This window comes from Artemia franciscana, chromosome 4, assembly GCF_032884065.1.
Source record: "Artemia franciscana chromosome 4, ASM3288406v1, whole genome shotgun sequence".
NCBI lineage: Eukaryota > Metazoa > Arthropoda > Branchiopoda > Anostraca > Artemiidae > Artemia > Artemia franciscana.
In genome coordinates, this window is record NC_088866.1 from 50,803,933 (window position 1) to 50,831,707 (window position 27,775).

The 27,775-nt window shown below is 34.2% G+C and overlaps 1 protein-coding gene across 2 annotated transcripts in view; it reads left to right on the forward strand.

The window, feature by feature from the left end:
- Window positions 1-27,775, forward strand: part of LOC136026549 (unconventional myosin-XV-like) — a 365,167-nt gene that overhangs the window by 78,288 nt on the left and 259,104 nt on the right. The window contains exons 1-6 of one of the 2 annotated variants that reach the window (XM_065703234.1): window positions 591-778; window positions 4,713-4,836; window positions 13,066-13,220; window positions 17,627-17,818; window positions 23,806-23,940; window positions 26,661-26,948. In XM_065703234.1, the coding sequence (XP_065559306.1) occupies window positions 4,728-4,836; window positions 13,066-13,220; window positions 17,627-17,818; window positions 23,806-23,940; window positions 26,661-26,948 (879 nt within the window). In that variant the 5' untranslated portion in view covers window positions 591-778; window positions 4,713-4,727. Of the gene's footprint in view, window positions 1-590; window positions 779-4,712; window positions 4,837-13,065; window positions 13,221-17,626; window positions 17,819-23,805; window positions 23,941-26,660; window positions 26,949-27,775 lie in introns of those variants that run through there. The other variant, XM_065703235.1, reaches the window with a different exon arrangement.

Consider the following 27,775-nt stretch of genomic DNA (forward strand, 5'->3'; position numbering starts at 1 on the left):
AATCTGATCTATAAATTGATTTTAAATCCACATCGGAGACCTAGACAGAAATTCAATTCCTGAGGGGCGATGTTTAGGAGTGGAAGGGCTGTCACTCCAAAATGTGGGGAACCAAACGAAGGGACCAAATAGAAAAATCATAGGAAATGACCTTGGAGCTCCCCTCCCTCCCTTCTTCCTTACCTATGTGACCAATCGAGGTTGATGTATCTCAAGATCATAACTACCGAGTCTTTTATTTTTTGTTGCCTTTGTATAAACCCTTAGAATATTCTTTGTTTTTATTTGATTGATAGTTTTTGTTTAACTCTGTTATGTGCTCAAAAAGTAACGCCTTGAAATAAATATTTCTCAATTTAAAATTGGCCAATAAACCAATGGTACAATTAAATAGCGAAAATAGCGACAACTGGTAAAATTGGTCGTCAAGCCGGGAAAAATCGCTGTATCATAATTTATCTTCTTTTTATGTTCTATTTGAAAATCTACATTTTAAAAGTTTATTTCATAGAAATGTATACTATCTATTCAGTGCAGGCCAATATGGTTAGTCTATTGATGTTAGCCTATTATCTATTTACATTTCTTTTCTTTTAACAGAGGGGTCATTACTGGAGCTAAAATCACGGAGTATCTACTAGAAAAATCCCGAATCGTCACACAAGCAGGTGAAGAGAGGAACTATCATGTGTTTTATGAGCTTTTGAGGGGACTTACACAGGAGGATAAGGAGAAGTATGGCCTTACCTCTGCTGATAAATATTTCTACTTAAACCAGGTAAATTTTTGTATAACTCTGTGTGTAGAATATATATATATATATATATATATATATATATATATATATATATATATATATATATATATATATATATATATATATATATATATATATATATATGTTTTTAACTACGTAAAACTTGCGAATATACAATATTCTTCGCTGTCCCATTGTCCGTACATATAAATAGATTGTCAGGTTTACCGTACCGACTCTTGAACATGCAACATATATTTGTCCATGGGAAAAACAATCCGTATTCAGATCTATACCTCATTATTCTAATGATTCCCCTCGAGCTTTGTTGATGGTGATTGCTAATCAAACACTCCCTGTGTCCCCATCGTCATTTATGTATCCCCCCTGTGCTCCCCGGCGTCCCCGTTGTAGTTGTGTCCCTGTGTCCCAGTCATCATTTATAGTCGACAAACATGACGTCAGTCGACACACACGTCCCAGTCGTCATTTGTGTCCCGGTGTCCCAGTCTGTAATTTCTCATTGAGTGTCCCGGTCGTCATTTATATTCCCTGTGTCCCGTTCGTCATTTGTGTCCCGGTCTGTAATTTCTCATTGAGTGTCCCGGTCGTCATTTATATATCCCCTTGTGCCCCCGGTGTCCCCATTGTAGTTGTGTCACTGTGTCCCGGTCGTCAGTACCTTTTTTTTTAGTTTTTTTAGTTTTTTAGCTTTTTTAATTTTTTAGTATTTTCTTTTTAGTTTTTTTGTAATTTTTACCTTTTTTAGTTTTTTTCTTCTTTTGTATTAATGCTAAAGCCAAGGTTCGAGCCTGGAACCTCTCGAACCTGGAACATAACGCTTTACCAACTCAGCTACTTCGGCTTGAATACATTCGTTTTTGAATTGGTATATGATGAAATAATTTAGACGCCATATGCGGACAAACAATACGTCAGTCGACAGACAGACAGACACACAAACAATATATATATATATATATATATATATATATATATATATATATATATATATATATATATATATATATATATATATACATATATATGTATATACATATATATATATATATATATATATATATATATATATATATATATATATATATATATATATATATATATATATATATATATATATATATATATATACATATATATGTATATACATATATATGTATATACATATATATATATATATATATATATATATATATATATATATATATATATATATATATATATATATATATATATATATATATATATATATATATATATATATATATATATATATATATATATATATATATATATATATATATATATATATATATATATGCCAATGCCAATTCATCAAACCCAAATTCGTAAAAAAAAAAACGCTTTCTAATACGGTTGTAAAGTTGTGGCACACTTTCTGCTTAATGAAAGAAATCTGGAAACAAGTCCCGTGGTTCAGATGTAAGACTTGCAGTATTCCTAGTCTAGACCTGATGAATAATCGTGATGAAGTGAATTTCGGCTAAAAAATACTTATCAAAAATCTGAAACTAGATTATTCAAACACTGAAGTGCAAACACTCCTAATTAACAATCTCTTATTTCACTAATCTTAAATATTAAGCTTTCCAAAATAATAATTCGAAGCTATCAGTACCACGACCATACTTACCTATTAATCTAATAGCCTTATTCTGAAAAACTACTGCTACCAAAGACTGCATAACTGCATATGGAGGATTTTTCATTCTCGACTTAAAAATGGCCTTTTAGCTTTTATGGCCTTTTTAAATGGCCTAAAATAAATTGTCAATGACCTTTTTAAGCTTCCTTCAGATGAATACATTTAAAATTCTGAATAACAAAATTTAAATATCACGAGGGGGTCCATCAGGACTTTAGAAATGCAATGGTAACCACTGCTCTAAACCGTGGAAAGCTTACGATGGGTCAGTAACAGATGAAGTATAACTGTTAAGCGAAGGAAACTCAAGCTCGTTTCTGAAAAATTATCCAGTAAAATCGTAGAGCTAATTCTAAAAACCCTAATCCTTATATCAATTATATTGAATGTTTTTCTTTTTCATTTTTGCTGTAAGGTTGGTCATGTGGCATCAGTTAGGGGGAGGAAGGACAGGGTGGCACTTACTCAACCCTCCATGATTTTTCGCCTCTTCACCCGTATTTTGAAAAATACCATTTTTGGTATTTTGATTAAACTGTGATTTTTTTTTCATGGGGAAAACTGGAGAACACAAACACCAGAATTGCACAGTTTTGGCCCTCCTCCTAGTCTCTGTGTTTTGACGCCGCTGCATTTGGCTAGATATAAAAACAACTCTGCCAAGGGTATATTAGCTATGTTTATGCTCGTTTTGTTTAACTAGTCTGTAATATCGATTATCATATACCCCTAACATAATAAGTTATATAATTTATTTTGTTCGCTCATGAAAAGCCATTTCCAGCCAAAAATCAGGTCACTACGCTTGCGCTTGCAAACTAATGATGGTAGTCTGATGGAAAGACATCTTTCATTGCTTAAAGAGTTTAGGCGTAGCTAGAGGGTAGGGAAGGAGGTAGTATCCCTTGATGCTTTCTATTACAAAATCTGTCAGCTAGAATAATATTGTTGTACAAACAGGGTGGGGTGCGATTCTCTAAGAAGTGAACACAAGTTCGACCTGAATTCTTATAAACAAATTTCATAGTTGGTATAACTTCGATGTTCATTGGCTAGAATGCATAGTTCTGCACTTAGGGGAGGGCAGTAACTCTCCTCTGTGATTCATTTGAATGCTTCTTCCAGGGTAGTGGTGAATAAGAATGTACTGTATCCCTCCCTCTGAGGAAAATTCATTTGTTCCCCTCCCCCTGAGGGCTAGAACTGAGTGCACAATGCATACATGGCTAGAATGCGAATTTCAACGTAATTTTTTTTTAAATACTTGATTAACTCGTACCCCTCGAGGTAATAAGACTGTAGAATAACTCCTTAATTGTTAGTGACCTAAATGTTCGTTTTGATCTTTTTCTTTTCTCTTGCCGGCTAATCTCCTCCTGAAGACAAATCGTTGTTTACACCCGTGACGTCTAACTGTGAGATGATGTTACACACTTGGTTGTGTATCTTTCAAAATTTTTAATAGTTAAAAAATTATTAAAAAATAATTTTTAAAAAACATTATTAAAATTTTTTAATAATGTTCTGTCGTTTGAATAAAACAGGTCGAAAGTTGACGTTGGGCTATGCAAGTGTTTTACACAAAGTATTTTATAGTTTGACAAAGACTAAAGTGGACTGAAATTGAAATAACGATTACTGCCAAAAATAGTAATTTATTTATGCCCTGTATACATACATGAATAAACAGAAGAGTGTAAGAAATAAACGAAAAGAAAACTAAAAACAATAAAACAACACTTTTGAGGAAAAGGATGATAATGAATAGCTTACAATACTCATAATAACTTATAAATAGTTAATAAATAGATCATTATAGCTCATTTTTATTAATGCTATGGCGTCAAAATGAAGTTTTGCTTTGTTAGCTTCTTAGAAAGTCCTCTTGAATAGCTGTAAATTATAATTTTGAAAAGTTATGGTAATTTGAAAAACGATAAGCTTTCTCGTCTTTGAAGCTCTTATTCACTCTAAAGGTCGGACTTCTGCTTGTAGGTGTACCAACGAAATATATCAAAGAAATATTTGGCTTTTTTCTTCATTTTTTAGGAGATTGAATGACAACAAAATATGGGTAGGGGCAAGGATCAAAGGAAAGGCCAATATTAATGTTTGAGGTGTCCCAAGCTACCAATACCTTGTGAAATATGGGATTTTCGAATTATGATGATGATGACGAGGCTAAAATAAGAGTGTAGATTGCACCCAACTAGCCTTTTGAATTTTTTCACACAACCATGGCCTTATACTTTAGTGTCGTTTTTCTAGGGTGGTAGTACGACCATGGCTTCAAAGGACGATTGTGAAGATTTTCAATCATTACTTTCTGCTATGCAAGTTCTCGGTTTTACCATGGAGGAACAGGACACGATTTTTAGAATTCTAGCAGCAGGTATTTATAATACATCTTTTTCCCAAGAGATTCTTCACCCTTTCCCTAAGATTTTATATTTTCTTCAATTTCTGGGCACTGCCCTTTTTGAATTATCGAAAAATGCTTTTTTACTATTGACCTCACACCCCCCCCCACCTCACGAAAAATTCTTAAATTCTTAAAATTTCCAATGTCTTTTTCGAGAAATTCTTCGTCCATGCCAAATTTTTTTAATTTTCTTCAATTTCTGGGCACTGACTTTTCAAATTGTCGATTTTTTTCATTATTACCCCCCCCCCCAAAAAAAAAAAATAATAACGCTCGTCCCTAGGTTAAACAATGTTTATTACTAAGTTTTTTTTTTAACTAGCAGATAAAAATGTTTTACATCTTTAATTTGTTCAACATCAAAATATAAAAGCATTTTAGTATGCTGTGCTGTGGCACCCTCAATTTCCTCAGGTCAGGCCTGCTGACCTACCTTGACACAATTTGCTAACCTAATGACCTAGACCTAGTTCAACCTAATGACCTAGATCGATGTTTAAAACATAATAGGTAACATAGCGGGGAAATCACGCTTTTTTGCCCCACAAGTTTGATTTTTTTACCTACTAGCCAAATGCGTTTGGGGCTGGTCCGTCGTTTCGACCCTTCAACGGCGGGTTCAGTTTTAAAGTGAATTAAGTTTGGAAAGGACATATTTAAAGCTCAAAATATTATTACTTATATAAGGAGGTTTGCTCGTCCTCAAAACCTTTCCTTTACGCTACAGTTTATTTGTACTTTTAAAAAAGCTCCTTGTTGTTCTAATCAAAAGAACAGTGTTTGGGAGTCGTTCTTAAAAAATGGGGACAGAATTTAAACTTTAGCGTAAAGAGTGAGGTGTTAAGGAGGAACAACCCCACTCATATACGTAATAGTTTATGTTCGTTTTAAACTCTAATGTTGCCGCTTACTTTCAGTTGAATTTTTTTTTAATTTCTGATCGTTTTTTTAAATAATGCCAGGGAATTTGGCTACACTTCCACGGATAAATCCCTCCTCCCTACGGATTTATTCTCTAGACGATTCGATCCTGGTGAAAATTTATCCCGGACAATTACTCTTAACAACTTCACGCGGAAAATCGAGTCGGCACTGAAAAAGCAAGACATAACACGAATTTCGTATAGGAATTCTGGCAGATTCCCCTATTGTATAATTTCCCCTGAAAAATTCACCCCCTGGAAACTTCCTTTCCCACGGAAAATTATCCCCCTTAAAAAAATCCCACGAGCATAAAATTCGTCCCCCCCCCTTCGAAAAATGTATGCATACCTCCCAGTAACAAACACTATACGTAAACAGTGGGTAAATTTTGTAACTTAAAGACTTTTCCTCACAGGCTGTGGGGGGTCATGATATCTCCAAAGGCATAGTTATTTGGCCTTTCAACTACGCTGAACAAAATTGCCATGTCAAAATTTTAATTGGACCATTTGAGAAAAAAGGGGTGTGGGAGAGGTCTAGTTGCCCTCCAATTCTTTGGTCACTTAAAAAGGGCACTAGAATTTATAATATCGGTTCGAATGAGCCTTCTTACATTATAGGACCACTGGGTCGATACGATCACTCCTAGAAAAAAAACACGCATCCGTCATCTTTTTTCTGGCAAAAAATACAAAATTTTACATTTTTTTCAGATAGGAGCTTGAAACCTGTACAGTAGGGTTCTCTGATATGCTGAATCTGATGGTGTGATTTTCATTAAGATTCTGTGACTTTTAGGGAGTTTCCCCCTTTTTAGAAAATCAGGCAAATTTTTTCAGGCTCGGAACCTTTGATGGGCAAAACATTCATAAAAATTCGGTAAGCGTAAAAATTTGATTCTTATGACATATTTACTGGTACCAAAACTCTGTTTTCTAGAGTTTCGGTTACTTTTGAACTAGGTTGCTCCTTACTTACGCTCTTTACGCCGAGTCGTGCCATATCCAAGGGAGGGGCTACCGGGTCTGAGTACCCCCCCCCCCCTCTTTTCGTAAAAAAGTAACACAAATACATATAGATAAGTTTTTGATGTGTTCTGAAAAGTTTTTTGTGTACTCCGTCCGATAGAAAATCCTGGATACACCCTTGCTTTAAGACTATTTTCTATCAAAGCGTTGTTGTTGTTAGTGCTTTTGGGCTATCATCCCTTTGCACACGTGACATACGTCAAGTCAAAATCTCACAACCCACTCATAACTTAGTGGATAATCAAAGAAGAAAACTTTTTTAGCTTTTGCGGACACACTTCTATCAAACAGTTCGTGGTAACGAACTGTAGTAAGGAGCGACCCGGCTCAATAGTATTCAAAACTCTAAAAAATGGAATTTCGATACCAATAGTTACATCAAAAGAATTGCATTTTAATGCTGATTTTATATATATAAGTTTCATCAAGTTTAGTCTTAACCATCAAAAGTTACGAGCCTGAGAAAATTTGCGTTATTTTAGAAAATAGGGGGAAACACCCTCTAAAAGTCATAGGATCTTAACGAAAATCACACCATCAGATTCAGCGTATCAGAGAACCCTACTGTAGAAGTTTAAAGCTCCTATCTACAAAAATGTGGAATTTTGTATTTTTTGCCAGAAGGCAGATCACGGATGCGTGTTTATTTGTTTGTTTGTTTTTTTGTTTGTTTTTTTTCCAGGGGTGATCGTATCGACCCAGTTGTCCTAGAACGTTGCGAGAGGGCTCATTCTAACGGAAATGAAAAGTTCTAGTGCCCTTTTTAAGTGACCAAAAAAAAACCTAGGCCCCCTCCCACGCTAATTATTTTCCCAAAGTCAACGGATCAAAATTCTGAGATAGCTATTTTATTCAGCGTAGTCGAAAAACCTTATAACTGTGTCTTTGGGGACGACTTACTCCCCCACAGTCCCCGTGGGAGGGGCTACAAGTTACAAACTTTGACCAGTGTTTACTTATGGTTATGGTTACTGGGAAGTGTGCAGGCGTTTTCAGTAGGATTTTTGGTTGGGTGAGGGGTTGAGAATAGGGGGATAGGCTGGGGCAGCTTTCCATCGAGGAATTTTTCATGGTGGAAGAAAATTTCCATGAAGGGAGCGCAGGATTTACTAGCTTTATTTAAAAAAAAAAACAAAGAAAAAAGAAATATGAAAAGTTTTTTTTCAGCTGGAAGTAAAGAGCAGTATTAAAACTTAAAACGAACAGAAATTAGTACCCATATGAGGGGCTCATCTCCTCCTAATACCCCGCTCTTCACGCTAAAGTATTTTTAGTAATTTCAACTATTTATTTTACGGCTTTGGTGATTCAGAGGGTCATTCTTAATGAATTGGAACAAAATTTAAGCTTTAGTGTAAAGAGCAAGGTACTGACGAGGGGGCGAACCCCCTCATATATGTAATAAAACATAAGAATACAAAACTTCTTTACGTAAGCTAATTTATAAGTTACGTATATCTTTTACAAAAAAAAAAAAAGATTCGTAAAAAATTAAAAGTTCTAGTTGCCTTTATCTTAATTAACCAAAAAATCGGAGGGCAACTAGGCTTCCTCCCCCGCTCTTTTTTCTCAAAATCATTCGATCAAAATTATGAGAAAGCCATTTAGCAAAAAAAAATTCAATGAATATGCAAATTTCGCTTTAATTATTCCTCTGCGGAGAGCCAAATTCAAAACATGCATTGATTGAAAAACGTTCAGAAATTAAATGAAAAAAACAAGTTTTTTTAACTGAAAGTAAGGAGCAAAATTAAAACTTAAAACGAACAGAAATTACTTCGTATATGAAAGGGGCTGCTTCCTCACCAACGCCCCGCTCTTTACGCTAAAGTTTTTTACTGTTTTAAAAGAAGAGTTGAGAGAAAGAGTCAAACTTTAGCGTCAAGAGCGGGGCGCTAGTGAGGAAGCAGCCCCTTTCATATACGAAGTAATTTCTGTTCGTTTTAAGTTTTAATTTTGCTCCTTACTTTCAGTTAAAAAAAAACTTGTTTTTTTCATTTAATCAAAATTAAAACGACTAAGGCTTAATTAATGTGATATAATGGTGCTATTTTGTATTAACCGTGCTATAATCATGATTTTGGTTTTGTCCTTTTTGTTTGATGTCTTTTTTTCTTCTTTTTCTATTCTGTTTATGACATTTTGTGTATTTGATAATGAGTAAAAATAATAATAATAATAGAAATAAAAAGGATGAAATGCCTCCTTGGTGATTAGGTGCCTAATAGGAATCTATAAGCAAAATGGGATTAATATTACTATTTTAAGTGATTGTATGGATGAGTAGGGTTAAGGCCTCATTCAAGTGCTGATCTATATTAATCACTAATTTAGGAAAACAGTCTTCCTTTTCACCTTCTCTCTTTTTTTTTCAATGTGTTTGTGCTGTTGCATTGGTGATTTCTCTTTTCGTAATATCGCGAAAAATGATTTTACTTGATCTTCTAGATTGCTAAGAAACCATTTCCGTACAAACATTATACTAAAATAAGATAAGATCTATTTATAATTAATTCATAACACATTGAATAAATAGTATTAAAGAAAGAAAGAAATTTTTTCTTCACTAAATAAAAGAAAAAATCATACAAGAAAGAATCTTTGCCAACATCTCCTGATTATCTGCCTTTGGTTGGGAGTACTATTCGTAGTCGGGGGATAATCATCCGATTAAAATATCACTCACTCAATAAAAAGAAAAAAAAGAAGAAAAAAGTTAAATACATTAATTAAATTATAGAAATAAAATTAAATAAATTCCAATCAATCCTGTATAAAAAGGGAAAAATAAAGACAAAGCCATGAAAAGAAGAGGAGAGAAAACATCAAAGAAGTCAAACTATTTCTCAAATTTTTAAATAATTTAAACAAATGTCACTTTGGAGCTGATGTGGGTTGATTCAATGCTTTAGTAAGCTATACTCGTGCCCGGGGCACAATTTCTTTTTAGTGCACCCTCCCCCAATTCGATCTTTATATGATATTATGTGTAAAAATTTACCCGCAAATTCATAAACAAACAAAATCATAGGCTCACGGTAGGCTTTATAGTTGAGACAAAAAATTTAGTTGAGAAACAAAACTAGATTTTGAAATAGATTTCTTTATTTTAAATATTTATACAGAATATTTTAAAAAGACACGTTTTTAAAACAATAAAACGTAAATATCTATTTACTCTCTTTAAACGGGCTATAATTGTTAATGTATATATCTATTTTTTTTTGAAAATTGCTCCGTATTTTTTCGGGAAAATTGGCACCGTAGTATTTTTTTTGGCCCCCTCCCAAAAAACAAGATCCAGATAGGTCATGAGTATGAGAAAATTCGTTTACAGCTTTAATTTTGGAAAATACTTGTATTTAATAAAGATGTGATTATCATATTTTAATAAAACTAATTACAATCTAAACTTTCCGCTGCTCTTGATGAAGTGAATTTATCAATAATACCGTCAAAGCTGACTATTTCAAATTCTTTTATTTCTACGTTAAAAAAGCCCCTTGCCACTTATATAATTTTGAAGAGTATTTGAAGTGCCACTCTCAGGTTTAGAAAGATACCTTCTCTATACGAGATTATGAAAGGAAAGTAAGAAATGTTAATTGAGTTTTAGTGTCAGTTTTTTTTCCACTGGGGATTTTGAAGTCACATATTTCAATAAAGAGATTTATTCTATTGAAATATGTATTATAATATTTATCCTAGTCCTTACAATTTTTTTCAAGGTCGTTATTATCATTTTCCTTGTTTGATAACAGTAGGAATCCAAACTCGAATTGAGGGTCACTTAATCGTGTACATATTTCTTTTTGGAGACAATCAAGAATCCTTTTCATAACGCGAGAAATTTCACTTTTTGCCGAAAGGCCAGCATCTTTAGCGAACTTTTTGGACATTTTGTGGAGTATTCTTACACGTATTGATGTATCAATATCCCATGTTTTTGCATAGGCTTTGCGTTTTTTATTGCATCTTCACAGAGCTTCTCTCGAATTTCGGCTATCTCAGTTGCTACCATTGACCGCTTCTCTAAGATTTATTCTAGAATCTTATGATCTGAGCTGAACACGATCCATCCTCCTTCAAACCAGAAATGAAGCACTATTATGAAACTAAAAGTTAATCAGTTTTGTGAGTAAATCACTTCTTGTGGTAACCTCCTCTGTTATTTTTTCTAACAGTCATACAATATTCTCTAGCCCATCGACGGATACACTAACTGCTTGTATTCTGGTGATGGATCATATTTCAGATGGACGTTTGGCAGTTTTTGTCAAAGCATTTTGTAGTAATTCCCGTCGTAACGTTCTCCCCTTTGGTAGTACATTAACAGAATTATCACCTTTCCGAATCTGATGCACTGGCTGCCTGCATGGCGGACCCGGTACTGAAGAGTTGCTCACCTCACCTGCGCAACTCTGCTGTTAATGCTTACCATCCGACACACACTTTAGACTTGGGATTGCCGATAGGAGTCATAGATGGCAGAAAGTCAGATTCTTGGCAGACATCTGGATTGAAGGGATGATTCCCTGGCCTAGAAAAGCCACTCATGTGCAATGATCTGAAAGCTTTTAGGGAGGTACCCAAGAAGTTAAGAGACCTCGAATTCTGTGGCTTGTCTCCCAGGGTGGTTTCTTGGCCAGTTTTCAGTAGGTTGATAGAAATAACTTTTGGTGGTAACAGACGGTTACATTAAGGGGCTATAACTTATTTGATGCAGGTGGAGAGAATGTAAGTGCTTGCAACCCGATTTCTTTTGCAGCAGAAATAATTTCGCAGCTCATGTGACTATTATGATTTTTCACGAGTTGAAGAGCTGTTCGTTCTCAGAAGTATTTATGGAGTCAAACTAGCCAAGGACTAATTTTGTGGCTATCCATACATTTTCGAACTTTGCAACAGCAACGGTGTTTGTTCCTGGCAGAGTATTATCCAAGAGCTTTTCCAGCATGCAATTCCTTTCAGATTTAACGCACGGAGGAGTAAAGGTCCCCGTCGCATTCATAGTTTCGACCATTGTGTCTAATCTACCTCTTTCCTGTGACATAGTTACTTCTAGGCCCCTCTAAGGCTCAGTACCTTCACCCATTTTTTTTTTTTTTTTAACATTTGATAAGCCAGTTGCATCCATATTATAAACGTGGGTAGCTGGAAAATGATCATTCGAGTATAGTTGTTCCAGCTGTTTTTAACAAATCGGGTTGGTTTGTTCCTCACCCTCTCTACTCTTCTGTGCACAAAAACTAGCTTGATCTAGTAAATCGCCTCTACTCTCCCTCCTCCTCCTTCCGTTATTTCAAGAAAGTCTCTCATCCCTCAGTTTATATAAATATGCTTCTATCTCTCGGATTTCCAATGGAAGTTCCAAACCTTTCAAATTTGACGAATAGTTAGAAGATTAGTAACTAATTGTCTACTTCCTACAGTATTATTAGTAACTTGAAAATGCAGATAACTATTATTCAAATTATACAGTGTAGGCAATATTGGCTCTTCTAAATAATTATTAACACGATCTCTGGCCGTGAACATTTGACCTATTGTAATTGGTAGTCATTGCATGCATAATCTATTTGTGATTTCTGACAGCCAAGAGGAACAAAAATGGCTGTAAAAAGAGAATTAGGACAAGTACTTGAATTGCAAGAACTTGAGGGACTGTAACACCCCTCTTATAAAGGTAAACTAGGAAATATTTGACATTTCGGAAATTGTCCTGAAAATTGACGTAAATTGCCGAGGGAGAATCTCTATTGAGTTGAAATCCCTCTCCTCTCGTAGTAACATTTTTGGCTCTCTCCCCAAAAGTTGAATACCTTATACAAAGCAGAAATGGGTTCAATTATTATTGTGCTAGTAGGGGTGATTTTCCAGAGGAAGGATATTATACTCTAAGATTACAGGAAGTTTTACCTTGGAAGGGCTGTATAGGGTGTTTTGTACCCCCCCCCCTGAACAAAACCCATAGATATGCCCTTGTTTAATGCTATTTTCATTTTATTTTATTAGCTTATTTCTTTGTTCATTTGTATTGCTTTATTTTTTTTTTGTTCTTTTATCCGTGTAACTTATTATCTTATTCCATTTTCTCTTTATTTTTCTAATTTTTTAATTATTCTAATTTCTCCTCTAATTCTCTTTATTTGTTTCAAAAACTGTTATTCTATTCCTTGTCTTTTACTAATTTTAGGCGCTATTACGGAGATTTAAGTTCCTTTTAAAATTATTTTTTTATTTCCAGTTTTACATTTTGGTAACGTTTACTTCCATCGAAAGCCATTGAAGCATGGCCAAGAAGGAGTCGAAGTTGGTTCAGATGCGGAGATTAAGTGGGCGGGTCATCTCCTACAACTGTCAATAGATGGTATTATGAGAGCTCTAACGACAAAAACAACGGTAGGCTTTCTAAACTAAAAGATTACCTTTACCCTCCCCTTCCTCCCTCTGTAACCTCCAGATTTTTACAGTTTTCTTCTTATTTATATTTTTTGTGAGTTTTGATAAACATGACACACTATAGATAGATAGATATCCACGTCCTTTTCGAAGTATTCTACTATCCCTCTTCCCTCTGATTCCCCCCCACCACCAAAAAAGCTGTGCAGTAAACTATGAGTACAATTGCAGCGTCAGGGACAATTTCAGGGGTGTTACTAATTATGAAAAAATCGTAATATGGTTTAACAAAAGCACCCTGGCTTAACACCCCTTCCCTCATGGAAATGAACTGTTTAAAAATATTCAGTTTTTGGGTAAGAAAGGTTAAAAGAAACGAAGAAAACTTTTTTTCCTAGCTACAATACCTACCAAAGATAGGTGGTATCTATCTATGCAATTCTTTAAACGCTGAGAATTTTTAAGATCCTTTACTCAAATTACCACACAGAATTCAGATTATCACTCTCAACTGTGGGTTATAAACCTCCTCTTGAACAAGAAGATAGTCAATTTTTTGGCTGGGTAGCACTGCTACTTGAGTAAGAGGTTGGTTTGTTTACTGATTATTTTGGGCTAGGTGGAGCTTGGGTATGTTGGGTTTGGGCAGCTTGATTAGCACTGGTAGTTGAGTAGCAGGAATGGTAACACATAGATTGTTAGGTAACAATTTGTTCGTTTTATTTTTATTTGTTTTGTTTTTTAAGACTGATTACTAAAAACTGAAACTACTGGTGGGATATATTAAAGAAAAAAGAGAAATTACACTTTTACGGCTGTATAAACCAGATTGTAGTGCCATCTTTATTAGTATCTATAAATCCATCAATAATAGATGATCCAGAAGCCGTATGTTAACATCATGTATGTATGATATGATATGCCGTGTGTATGAAATTACACTTTTACTGCTATTTACGGCTGTATAAACCAGATTGTAGTGCCATCTTTATTAGTATCTATAAATCCATCAAGAATAGATGATCCAGAAGCCGTATGTTAACATCAAATGCCAGTTTGCTGTTCAATAGATATCATGGGCATCGTTGGGGGGTGGGGTGGCAGGTGGCAGTAGCGTCAATACTGAAAGAATTACCAAGCTATTTGAAAAATTGTCCATGCCTCAATTGTCTTAATCAACCAATTTCCATAAATTAACGTTAAAACGCCAGTTTGTAAACACTAAAAGAAGCAGAGCTAAGAAAAAAGAAAAAGGGAAATGAAAAACAAACAAGGAAAAAATCAACTTATGAACGATGAGAAAAGAAATACAAAATTAACCCAATCAGCACTCATCTGCTGCTCATTTATCAATTTTAAAACAAGTGAAATTCTTAGGTTGTTTTAAAGTCAAGAGTGAAATAATTGAAAGTGCTAATAATACTGGTCATAAACACCGTACAGTAGGAATTTAAACTCACCTTCCAGGTGTAGTCAGGTCTTGTTCTCTTGTCAATATCAATCTAACAACAATTTTCCCAAGCCGAGACTATCAGATGTAAAGCTAAGTCGGTTTCGCCATTACGGTGTGCAAGTAAAGCTCTCATTTCGCTACTGTTTAGATTACTGAGGCACTCGAAGGTCAATCAGACAATTTCCACAGAACAAGGAGCAGATATGGTAAAAAAAAGGATTCCGTATTGGTTTTTAATGCAGAAATAAGTTGATAAAAATAATTTTTAAGATTTTCTTTGCAATTTTTAATCGCTGCATTGTATTTTCTTGCTTCGAAAAGCAAATCAGAAGATTGAAATTATCCAAAATCTAATTTTTCTATTTTTTTTGTCTGCCAAGTAAATCTTTTGCTAAAGAAGGGGAAGAGGTTTTTTACTCAATTATCTGAAGTATTTACTTCCTTTGTTTACAAATGTGTCAAGCAGAAAAGAAACTTACCTAATGCCCCAAAAGAATGGAAATTTGCATTGGAAAATATTAAACGGCTAAAAAAAAAATTGGTGTTTCGTTCAGCAAAATAAACACATATATGGCTGAAGAATTTTAGCCTTCCTAAAGAATTTTGGCAAAAAAACAAAATAGACACATTTTGTTATACATTTTTTTTAATATAATACATTTAATAACACGTTGTTTGGGTAAAGGTTTTACTAAATATTGGTATTCTTGGGACACTTTTTGGTAATACGAGGCTTCTGTGGTTGAAGGGGTTTGATTTGTACATACACTTGAATTTGCCTTTTATAAAAACTTATTTAGTCCCTTGTGGCAGGCAATGTGTTGCCTCTTTTTTTGTCTTTATTTTTGGGAGTATCTTTTCGAACGTATCAAACTTTTATGACATCCCCACCCTCAAAAACACCAGCGACAAATGAACTTGTTCACATTACTACTACTGCTGTTACTACTACTAACAACTCACTGCAGTACTAGACCGCTTGAGGCCAACTTTGCACGCTCCCTCTCCGTCACAAATTATTTAAAGCCTCCCTCTTTACACCCTCCCAAGAAGTTTCAAGTTCCCTTAAATCCTTCCTTAGACCTCCTCACCCCATACGGGGACGACCTGCTTTTCGGTTGGTCCTAGATTGTTGGGCAAAAAGGACTATCTTTGACAATGTGTCGACCTTCATCCGCAGAACGCATCTTAGCAATCTCAATCTTTCTCTCAATTATAACCCTGAATTCTGCTAAGGTCAACTTCGTAAATATACTGCTTTAAATGAATGTGCCAACAAGTAAAAGCATTCGTATATTAGGATGTTTTCTGCACCATCGTTGTATAACATAGGGAAAAACATATTTATCAAGATTTTTTTGGGGGAAATTTAGTTCCCCAGAATGAACATCCTCAAAATTCCAACGTATTTGCAAGATTGAGGGTACTTAAGTTTCACCTTATTGAGATAGGCTACCCCTCCAAAACAAAATAATTGCTTTTCACCTTTAGTATCAAAAGCTTAATCGTGCTATTTGCAAACAAAAAAGTTATCAAGTAAATTAGTTAAATTATTTCTTCTATTCTCTCAAGACTTTTAGCCTTTGTTTCATAATTTTAAATGCATGGGGTTTATACCACTTTGCTTCTAACGTTGGTTGTAAACTGACCTTGTCGTTTTGTAAGGGTATCAAAAAATCTCTCCATTTAGTCCTCTCTAGTCTTTATTTCTCTTCTTATCTGTCTCTTTTTCTCTCTCTCCCTCTCTCTTGTATTTCTTTCTCCTTATGTTTTAACTTTTTTGATTTATCCAATGTTTCCTTGTGGATTTTTTTTTGTGCAAGCATATCAACACTCCCAAGTACCGGTATGTTGTTTGGTCTTGTCGCTCTTATTCTACTTACTATTATTTTCTTCTATTTGTCTGAAGAGAAGCATATGAAAGGAAAACTGTGGCGTACACTCTTTATTGAGGAACAAAGAGAATTAATACCCCCCCCCCTCTTCAAAAGAAGCTTTACTCGAAACTTCCAACCATCTTCTGTTAGTATATATATATATATATATATATATATATATATATATATATATATATTTATATATATATATATATATCTTCTGTTAGTATATATATATATATATATATATATATATATATATATATATATATATATATATATATATATATATATATATATATATATATATATATATATATTTATAATTGCCAAAATAAAAAAAATTGCCAAAAATCGTTTGCTGAGCTCTATTCAAAGAATGGACCAGTAATGGAATATTTGTTCACTCGCATTTCGATACCCCTGATCTTTATGTTTATACTTATACTCCCGTTGAGAACAGCTTAGAAAACTTTTTTTTTCAATTACCTGGGGCATGTGAAAATTTCACATGCAACATATAGATGTAACACCCATGATATGCAATCTTTATAAAAGAAACACGCTTTCCTTCAGGTTTTAAGCATAAAAATAGAAAAAAAACACACAGGCTCTCTTCAGCATCCAGAAACATACTGACTGATTGTAAACATATTCTGGGAAATATTTTCTATATCCTAGTTTCCATGCTCCAAATGTAAGTTCTTTGTGGCAGAATACTTCTTACAGCATGCTCAAGCAGATACTAAAAATGAATGGGTAGACTCAATTATGATTAGTGGACAGTGGGTGGGCACAGTGAGCACAATGAGTAGGTACTTTAGAGAATGATAAATAAGAGGAATCAATTAGAGCAGACATAATTGAGCGAACATTTTTTCGCTCTATTCTTGTAGATTTATTATAGATTTTATATAGCATCATGTGATTGTTTTCAGATTAGAGATTGGATGGGTGATGGGGTTGCTTACCAATTATGTAAAGTAAAATTATCGTGAATTAATTTAGTCTGTATTCAATTCGTTTAGTTTTTACTTATCCAATCACTTTCGTTGTTATATTTTATTTATTTCCAGGAAGCCCGAAATGAGCGTATGTTCACACCACTGAATATTGACCAGGCATTGGACGCCAGGGACGCCATTGCAAAAGCCCTTTATAGCTCACTGTTTTCTTGGCTAGTCAGTAGAGTTAATACTATTGTTAGTAAAGGACCGAAGCAATTATCTATATCAATATTAGACATATTTGGATTCGAGGATTTTAAAGTAAGTTTTTTTGTCCTCTTTTCATGTCAGAAGTTTCTCCACCAAGATTTCAAGTTTTGGATTCAAATTGGAAACAAAAAAGAGAAATATATTTTCTTTTTCTTTTTTTTTTCATTTGTCATAGACCGACTTCTTTGCTAATTTTTTCTGTCAAACTTCAAGTTCGTCAGTGTTCAAGTTTAATGCATCCTCTGTTCATGTTTTGTTCTTTCAATTTTTTCTATTACTGCATTATATTTTTTTTTCATTGAATTATTAATGTCTTGTTCCCTAACCTATAAAATATTTATTTTGCTAAAATATCAATATTTATTTTGGTGACTTTTTTGTGAGAGTTTGGGTTACATTTTCATGTTAAAAGTCAAAAATTTACAATTAATTTTATTTTAAATTTTACGTGAAGATATATCACAGTTAGCTTTTGGTTTCTACATTATGATCTCTAATATTGACTAATTTCATTCCATTCCTTCATTTTTTTCATTTTATTATTATTATCTTATTCTCTAAAATTTATCTACGTCAAAAGTCTCTTTACCAAGATTTCATGTTTGGAATTCAACATAGACGATTTAAGGCCGGAAAGATTTGCCATTTTTTCATTTTGTTTTTTCATTTAATTAATAAGTATTGTTAATAAGTATTGTTGGAGGGCCACTGCTAAGATTTATTAAAACTCGGATTTTGTTTTAATATTATTATTATTACTTAAGAAAGGTACTAAATGTGGCGCTTTTCTTTTATGTGAACCTTTATACATCTCTGTGATGTTTCAGTGCCCCACTAGTGGCGACGGAGAAAACAGAAAAGGATTGAGACACGTCAATGCTTCTCATGCAAAAAGGGACCTTCCTTGTTGCTCAAGCCGGGGGACTGTATTTCTCATATCTTAAGCAGCTTTAAACGGCAATTCTCTATGACATGACATTTTTTTTTTCAAGACGTGACTTTTTATTTTCGGTTCCTATTGGCTAGATCTGACGCTGCTTTGTCCGTAAACTTGATCTCTACCGCAATCATTGATATCATACGTTGAAATAGTAAGCTATCCTCTGTTGAGCGAGTCTCAGTTTATCTCATTTTTTTCAAACAGTTCGTGGTAACGAACTCTAAGTGATGAGTGACTAGACCCAATAGTAACGAAAACCCTAAAAAACGGAATTTCTACATATTTGTTGTTATTCACATATACGTTCTAAGAATCCTAGACAGTATGATATGATCATAATGTCTTCGTGCTGATATTTTTACGTCAGGTAGGAAATTTGTCATGACCTCTATAAAATCGTTCATAAAGTTTTAAAGTCTCTCTATTAATTTTCTAAATATTCTTTCTGGCACTCAGAAAAAAATGAGATAGTATGTTGAACGGATACCGCAGAAAGCAGTCCTAATTTATCGTTATATGTTTTATCTCCTCTGCTGACATGAAGGGGGTAAGTTTTGCCATTTTGACAAACTACAACATTCAATTTTTTATCTAAATTCAGCTTATTTTAGAAAATAAGTATTTGCAATGTTCAAGCCAAAAACAGAAGGTAGCGTAATCAGAAGTGTAGCAGAAGGGTATCAAACAGTGCCCAACATATGCCCAATTTTCAAAAAAGGTCTCTTCTAGCTGATACTCCAATGACAAGGTTTTATGGACCCATCCCTGTTGGTGCTTGGCGGAGATTGGACTCCGTCTTCAAGCTGAATTTCTTATTGTGCTTATGTCAAAATGTCAAAAATTCGTTTTTCATTTAGCTCCCTATTTTACCGACTGAACTAAAGATAAGGTATAATCATTCTTAGAATTATCACAAGCGCTGAGAGAGTCAAACTTGCTTCATGCGTCAAGCAAAAGAACCAAAACAAGAACACTGAACCAGTAACTAATCGAAACACAAAACAAAAAACCAAGTAGGTATAGCTTAAAAGATAAAAAGTTAAGTGTAGCATAAAAAATAAAGAAAGGAGGAAAATACTATGTCAAATGGTCAATACGCATTGTGCCGTTAAGATAAGAATTCAATAAATAGTATCTAAAGAAACGTACAAAAAATACCAAGTAAAAAATTTATTAAAATAAGTTTAACCAAACAAATGGTACACTGAAACAAAAGAAAAAAAAGGGCAACTCACTTGTTTAAAATTTCTGTTTTGCCTGGAGGTGTATTTCTCCTTTTAAATTCATTCAACTAAAAATGGCTGTTCATGAAAAATACGTGTTAAGAGAAGGGGGCTTCTGGCTGGCCCCAACATTTAAATTTTCATGGGCTCAGGATTAGTCTGACCCATATTTTGGAGGGTGAGGGGTACTTGTATTCTAGTCGTTAGGTAATTTACCAAAAGGGATAATTGTATCTTTGCCAAATTTGATCAAAGTAAGAGGCGATCAAAGTAAGTGAGAGGCATGTTCAAAGGTTAGCATGTTTAAGTGCATATGTTACCGTGAATGTCCAAATTTGGTGAATGTCGACATTCACCGGGGAGTGTCCGAAATAGCTTTATTTTCTCCTTAGATTTAGTCAGCGTTGTTTGTCAACTTTTTTCAGTTTTCTGCAAGGTTTGATGCTGACAGGTAAAGTTGGGTCAGATTAGGTATTTAACCCAGTTTAACCTAACCCAACTTTAACTTTTACCATCAAAGCTTGCATAAGACGCGAAGCTAATTGAATCCAAGCAGAGAAGAAGGAGTTTTGGACATTCACCGGTGAATATTGACATTTACCAGATTTTGGACAATCACAGTAACATGTATACCTGATCAAGCTACCATGGGAGGGGGGGGGGGGTCGAATAAACTTACCAGAATCTATTTTTATCAGCCTAATTACTAGGCGATTTGGTGGGATTTTTTTTTTCAGCAAGACCCATACTGTTTCATTGATACATTTTGTCACTCCGTAAGTATGAGCTGTTTGATTTTGCCTAAATTTGATTGGGATTAGCTGTCAGAAATTTTGCTGTGAGTTACTTGAACAACGATCGTATTTGCTGCTAAATTTTACGGATCTTGGCACTGGAGGTCTATGTTCTGTTGATGCCCAAAGCTCTTACCAGTAATCAAATCAGTTCTGGTCTGTTTGGCTTAAAAGACACATGTGTAATTACAAGATTGCGGTAAAGTGTATGAAAGTAATTGTTTAGCTTCTCAATTTAAACCACAATGCGCCTGTCTACGGATTAATACTCACCTATAATAGAATTTTCACTTTTGTGCTTTGTGACGGTAATTGTGCTTATCGACGGTCATTTTGCTTTGTGACCTTTACTAGAGTTTTACTTATGTGCAGGGAAATGTGCTTTGTGACGGTAATTTTTTTCATACTTTTATGACGGTAATAAAAAAGGGTATAAAAGGTAATTTTTTATATACTTTTGTGACGGTAATTTTTTTCATACTTTTATGACGGTAATAAAAAAGGTATAAAAGGTAATTTTTATATAATTTTGTGACGGTAATTTTTTTACTTTTAAATATATTTATTCGAATTACTCAATAGCTCTTAGGAAGAATTTTGAAAGGAAGATCCTCTAAATGTAACAGGCTAGTTTGGTAAATACTTAGGTTGAAGAAGCCCGAAAGTAAGAAAGGATTGAAAAAAAATCGGAAGTTCTTGGAGGGGGGGGGTTAAAGAAGGAATTTTTGAATAGGTTGGGGTGAATCAGGAATGTGCGCAGCTGTGGCGACCTTTTTACTTTTTACTTTTGAATTAATTTTTTACTTTTGAATATATTTGTTCGAATTACTCAATACCTATTAGGAAGAATTTTCAAAGGAAGATCCTCTAAATGTAACAGGCTAGTTTGATAAATACTTAGGTTGAAGAAGCTCAGAAGTAAGAAAGTATTAAAAAAAAATTATTCGGAACTTCTTGGGAAGGTTTAAAGACGGAATTTATGAATAGGTGGGGGGGAAGTAGGAGTGTGCGCATGTGTAGTGACCTCAGGAATCTTTGTGCCGTAGTGATTTGTTCGTAGTAGTAGTACTGGAGGCATTCAGCTCTCTGTATTTCTGACTCTTTAAATTCTTTATTTGTGACTTTGAAATGAGCATTTGATTGGTAAAAAATTATTAAAAAGTACAACCTGGATGCACAGAGTGTCTTATGGCTTTTTTTGACATCCCCTCATCATTCCCTGAAAATTCTGAATTCATAACCTAAGCCATCCCTGAGATTTTGTAGATTCGCCATTTCGACAAGCTGGGTATATTTAGTTTCTTTTGATTAAATTCAACATCCTCCCTCAACGTTCATGCTGTGATTTAATCTAATTCAATATCCCTATGGACATTTCCTGAAAGTTTCATCTTAGTAATTTTAGTTGTTATGTGAGATATTGCAGACAGTCCCTTTCGACAGCCAGGTCAAAATCCCTTTTATCACCAGCTAACTGAACCACACTCAATGAAAAGCCAGTCATTGAAACTAGTTTATAATTTCTTAGAGTTCATAGATCTAGACCACCACTCAAAAATAGTAATTGATCATTCTCTGCAACCCGTAGTCCTAAAAGCTTTCAAAGTATTTTAACTGGGTATCTTCAACCCATTCTGGGTTATCTTCAAGTTGAGCAGCTTTCAGTATGGTGAATGGTGACAGAATCAAAGTAAATCTTATATTGCTATTAATTTAAAAAACTAAGTTTTTCTGAGGGAAGTAAAGAGCGAAGTTGGAATTTAAAATTGACATAAGTTATTACTTCATGGTCTATCTAGCATATATCAATAAAGCTAGTACAAATTAACCATCTGATGATATTTCCCTATGTTTGTTAGATTATAGAAAACTAGCGCTTTACTGAAAATATAGAACATAGGAGTTTTAGTACGGTAAAAGTAAACCATTTATGGACACTTTTTAAAATATAAAACAAAGCGTTTTAATGACATTTTATGATTTATTGTAGACAAGTTTGAAGTGAAACTATCTTGATAGTATTTGGACTATAGATTAGCTTTAGAATTTGTATCATAATTTGAAATTCTCCGTTGTATAGAGAATATATCTGAATTTCTAGAGTTCATATTATGATTTATTTTTTCTACATTTCAAGTAACACTAAAGCTTTTTCTTTACAATTTAAAATTGTATATTGCTCAGTATTGGCATTATAACTGGTGAGACCAGCTATAATAACTTTTTAAGATAATTTTAATTTTATACTGAAATTAACTGAGATCACAGCCTGTGTAAGAATATGAAAAGTGTTACAGATTAGTCTGTTGTTGTGACGCTACGTACTCACTTTGACTCCTAAATCAGTATTCTTTTTTTACTTGGTTTTTGTGTTTTCAGTAAATCAGTGATGAAAAAATCAGTTTATCAAATACTCGGCTCTGCATGTTTCATCCTAATGAGAATGGGGCTCAGTTGTTTGTCTATACATTTTTACTGGAAAGCAATAAGGCAGGGGCAGAAATTGAATTAATGTTTGGGCGTATCGATAAAATTTTTGCTTTCCCTTTGGTATGTTTTGCCCTCCACCCATGTAATTTAAGCAACTCTTTACGTTCTGGGGGGGAGTGCCCCTACAGCACCCCCTGGGTCTACCCATATAGAGCGTGTTTTGAGTTGAGATTATGTCTTCGAGGAAATATTTTTTCTATTTCATCATTATCTTGCCTCATGGTAGTCTTTACTCTTATTTTGTTAAATATTCTACTTTTATGATAGGTCCGTAACGAGAAGGAGAACATTGAAAATAGTCCTGTAACTACTGCTAAAAATATCTGACAGTGATCCACACTAGCAGACGCTCCGCTTCCAACCCAACTTATTTCAAATCTCTACCTCCATCGCCTTCCAAGAAACAACCGAAAATTTATTCGGTTGACAAATTCGGTAAGACAAGTGGAGTAAATAAAAGATAATGAAAGTAAAATAACATAATTATACGAGAGATAAAATATATACAACACAACCATAACTCAAAAATGTTTATATGTTCCTTTTTTTTAAATTAGAAATTTTGCAATTTTTAATTATTTCTTTTTCTAGGAAAATAGTTTTGAACAGTTATGCATCAATTACGCAAATGAGAGTCTACAAGCTCATTTCAATCGGTATATATTTCGAATTGAGCAGCAGGAGTATATCAAGGAGAAAATTGAATGGCAGACCATTGGATTTACGGTAAAATCTATTCATCTATATCTTATTTTACGGGGTCGCAGACTCGAGATTTTATTTTTAGAACGGGGGGGGGGGCACAACTTAAAAAAGGTACAAAAACACAAAGTGTATGAATAATGTTTTAATTTTGGAACAATCTTGAAAATAACGAAAAAATTTGGGGGAGGGATTCTATACCCCTCTCTCCCCCGTATACACATCTGTCCTGGAGAGTCCTTTATTGATTGGTATGGACCAACGAAGATTAGGAACTGGACCAAACAAAAATTATGGTACTATAATTTGAGATTTCGTAATAAGCTAAATTAGTTTAATTTAAATTTTTTGTACAAAAATAATTATAGCAAGAACGGCTAACTACTTCTTAGTTCCAAAAGCTTAGCTCTTTGGGAATACAAAATTTGTATTTTGATTAAAGGTAAAGGTTTCTTTGAACCTGACCTGAAATATTTTAATAAAATAGCTGACGATTTTTTTTAACTCTTGTTCTTGATTATAAATAGTTAAAGCTGTGAATTTGCGTTGTATTAATTTTTTTGTAACATAGTTTGTGTTTACCTATATATTGCTGTCATTTTGTTTCTTCTTCTTGTGTCAGATGGCAGCATTGTAGAGAGTGGAAGTTAACAAATGTAAAAACAGTAGGCAGCTTTTTGTAGGATTAAAATCAAAAAGAGATATGTAATTTACATTAATATGATTTTGTATTGTATTGATTTTCTTTTTAACGTTGGGTGTCTATGCTCTTCTTCTTTTTTACTTCTGATTCTTCTGTCAAACGGTGGCAGTGCGAAGAGAATAATTTGAAATATGTAAGAATGCTAGACATGTTTCATATAAAACATCTTACGTTTTTATGGCACTTCGTATTTACCAAGCAACATTAGCGATCACAATTTCTGTTGGTCTGTCGGTCTTTCTGTCCCGACTTTGCTAGTTTGGGCACTTACAGATAAGCTAGGACGATCAAATTTGGCAGGCGTATCAGGGACCTGGCCAGATTAGATTATAAATAGTCTTTTCCCCGATTTGACCATCTGGGGGGGGGGCAGAAGTGGGAGGACGGTTAATTCGAAGAAATTAGAAAAAATGACGTATTTTTAACTTAGGAACGGGTGATCAGATCTGAATTAAATTTAATATTGAGAAGAATATTGTCTCTCAGAGCTCTTATTTTAAATTCCGACCGAATCTGGTGACATTAGGGGGAGTTGGAGGGGGAAACCTAAAATCTTGGAAAACGCTTAGATTGGAGAGATTGGGGTGAAACTTGGTGAGAAAAATAAGCACAAGTCCTAGATACGTGATTGAAATAACCGGACCGGATCCGCTCTCTTTGGGGGAGCTGATGGGGGGGGGGACCTAATTCGGTAATTCGAAAAAAATTAGAACAAATTACTTTACGAACGGGTGATAGGAACTCGTGTCTAAGAGCTCTTGTTTTAAATCCCGACCGGATCCGGTGACTTGGGGGGAGTTGTAGGGGGAAACCGGAAATCTCGGAAAACGCTTAGAGTGGAGGGATCGTAATGAAACTTGGTGGGAAGAAGCTCTTGGCTTTTGGCTCTTCCGACCTCGTCACAAGTGCCATATGAGCTCTTGGCTCTTGTTTTCGCGGAGTCAATAAAAATGAAAATCATTTTGAATTTCTTTAGTAAGGATAGATGACCGCTGGAATTTATTTAATTAATCTGCCTGTATCCCTCATTCACAAGTAGAGGCTGCTCTTCACATACTTTTATTGGTGCCGTGCAGTAGATAGTTTCTTTTTCAGTAGATTGGTTCATCTGTAGATAGGCTTTGGAAACAACACAAAAAAATCCCTATAATCAGTTATGCAGTGTTTGGTAATCGCAGGTGAAGAATTTACAAGAAAAAGAAACGTAGGCAAAAACTCAGCCATTAAAAAGAAAAAAAAAAGCTAAATAAACTTCTTTTTGATAGTGTTGCTGCCTGTAGATAAGTAGATTGTTAGTTTTTGAATTTTTACGGACGAAAAGCGTTGTCAATTTTGCTTCTGCATATTTTCATGGTTAAGTGTTCCAACCCTGATAAAAATTTGCCCGGCTTTAAAAACTTAATAATCTTTAACAAAGCAAAAGAAATCTCAGAAAATCGCTGTTTTCGGGTATGGATACACACAGGGTTGTTACTAGCCAAAATGTTTGGGGGAGGGCATGAGATTTACCGACCGTCTGGTCATTTTTACCGATTGTTTTTGTCAAAAATTAGCATAATGTCTCTTTCGAATATAAGTAAAATCACTGCACGAGTCGGTAAAATCGCTGCATTTTTTCAATCGAAATTCAGATTTTGATACTTATCAAGTTACTATTATAATGCTGTTTGTTTAACCAAATGGAAAATTGTGGCACTATCTGTAAAATCACCGCAAAAGTCGGTAAAACTGCTGCGTTTACCGTCCAAATTCCAAATTTCTGTAGATGACATGTCAGTATTTTCGTAGTCTCTAATGAAGCGAATAAAGAATTCTACATTTACCGACTTCATTTACCGACTTCTTCTTTTTTACCGAGAGACCAAAAACATTGAGAGGGCTTCCCCACCCCCTCCCCACTTGACAGCCCTGTATACACGTAACATTGGCCCAGTGGGCATATTTTTTTCTGTTTTGACGTTCTTGGCCCTTCCATGTCGTTTCTAATTTATTTAAGGAAAGAGGCATAATTGATTTTAGAATAAATTTCAACTCATTTTAGGACAATCAACCGGTTATCAGTCTGATCTGCAAGAAGCCGGTTGGAATTCTCCACCTCCTTGATGACGAATCCAACTTCCCAAAAGCCAGCGACCAGAGTTTCTTAGAAAAAGCACATTACAACCATGCTTTGAATGAGCATTATTGTCGACCTCGTTTGAACTCTCCTGAGTTTGGAATCAAGCATTATGCTGGACTGGTATGGTACTCTGTTGATGGATTTTTGGATAAAAATCGTGACACTCTCAGAATTGATGTCCTGGATTTGTTAATTAGCAGCGAAATCTCAGTAAGTAAACTCAAGTAATGCAAAACAATAATAAGTAAAATGAACTAGAGTGAAGTAAAATGAGAGAGCATAGAAAAAATCTAGGAGGGATTTTTGTCCCCGTAGATTTTGAAAAATATCGTGTTCAGGTGTATTTTTATTGAATAATGTCCTTTTTCAAACAAAAATTGAAAAAAAGGCAAATTTGTAAAAGTAACTATTACATACTACTAAAAAACACAATTCCTGAATAAAAACCCAATACAATGAACAAAACTTGTCTACATACCAGCAATGGCAATCTCTTCATTCTTTTGGCTAGAACAGAACAAAGGGAAAAGCAATATGGGAAATTTTTCACCTGGAGGGTGCATCAAAATAGCTCCCCTTTTTAAAGTAGGCATTAGATTTTTTTTTAGAAAGTTATGGTAGCTAGATTTAGATATATAGGGATCCTAGATTTTTATCCTATTTAGGCATATTTTTATTGAATAAAATCCTTTTTATGTCTTCATTAACAGAAATTTAAAAAAGGACAAATTTGTCCCCCCTAGTTATTGGAAAAAATTTGAACCCCCCCCCCCTCAATGAGTAAGTTAAACTAAAGAAAATTCAGATGAGTAATGATGTGCAAATTAAAGCAAAGTAGTGTCGTAACTGTAGTAAACAAGTTTATATTAAAATGAGTAATTTTTGGTCCAATTAATCTAAATTATGGTAGCAAAATATATTAAAGAATAGTGAAATAACCAAAATACATTTCCTAAGTTAAATAACTACTACTAACTGCTTATTACAGCACCAAGCCATCTCAATTGAGCAAAGCTGCTCTTACATCCTTCTTTTAT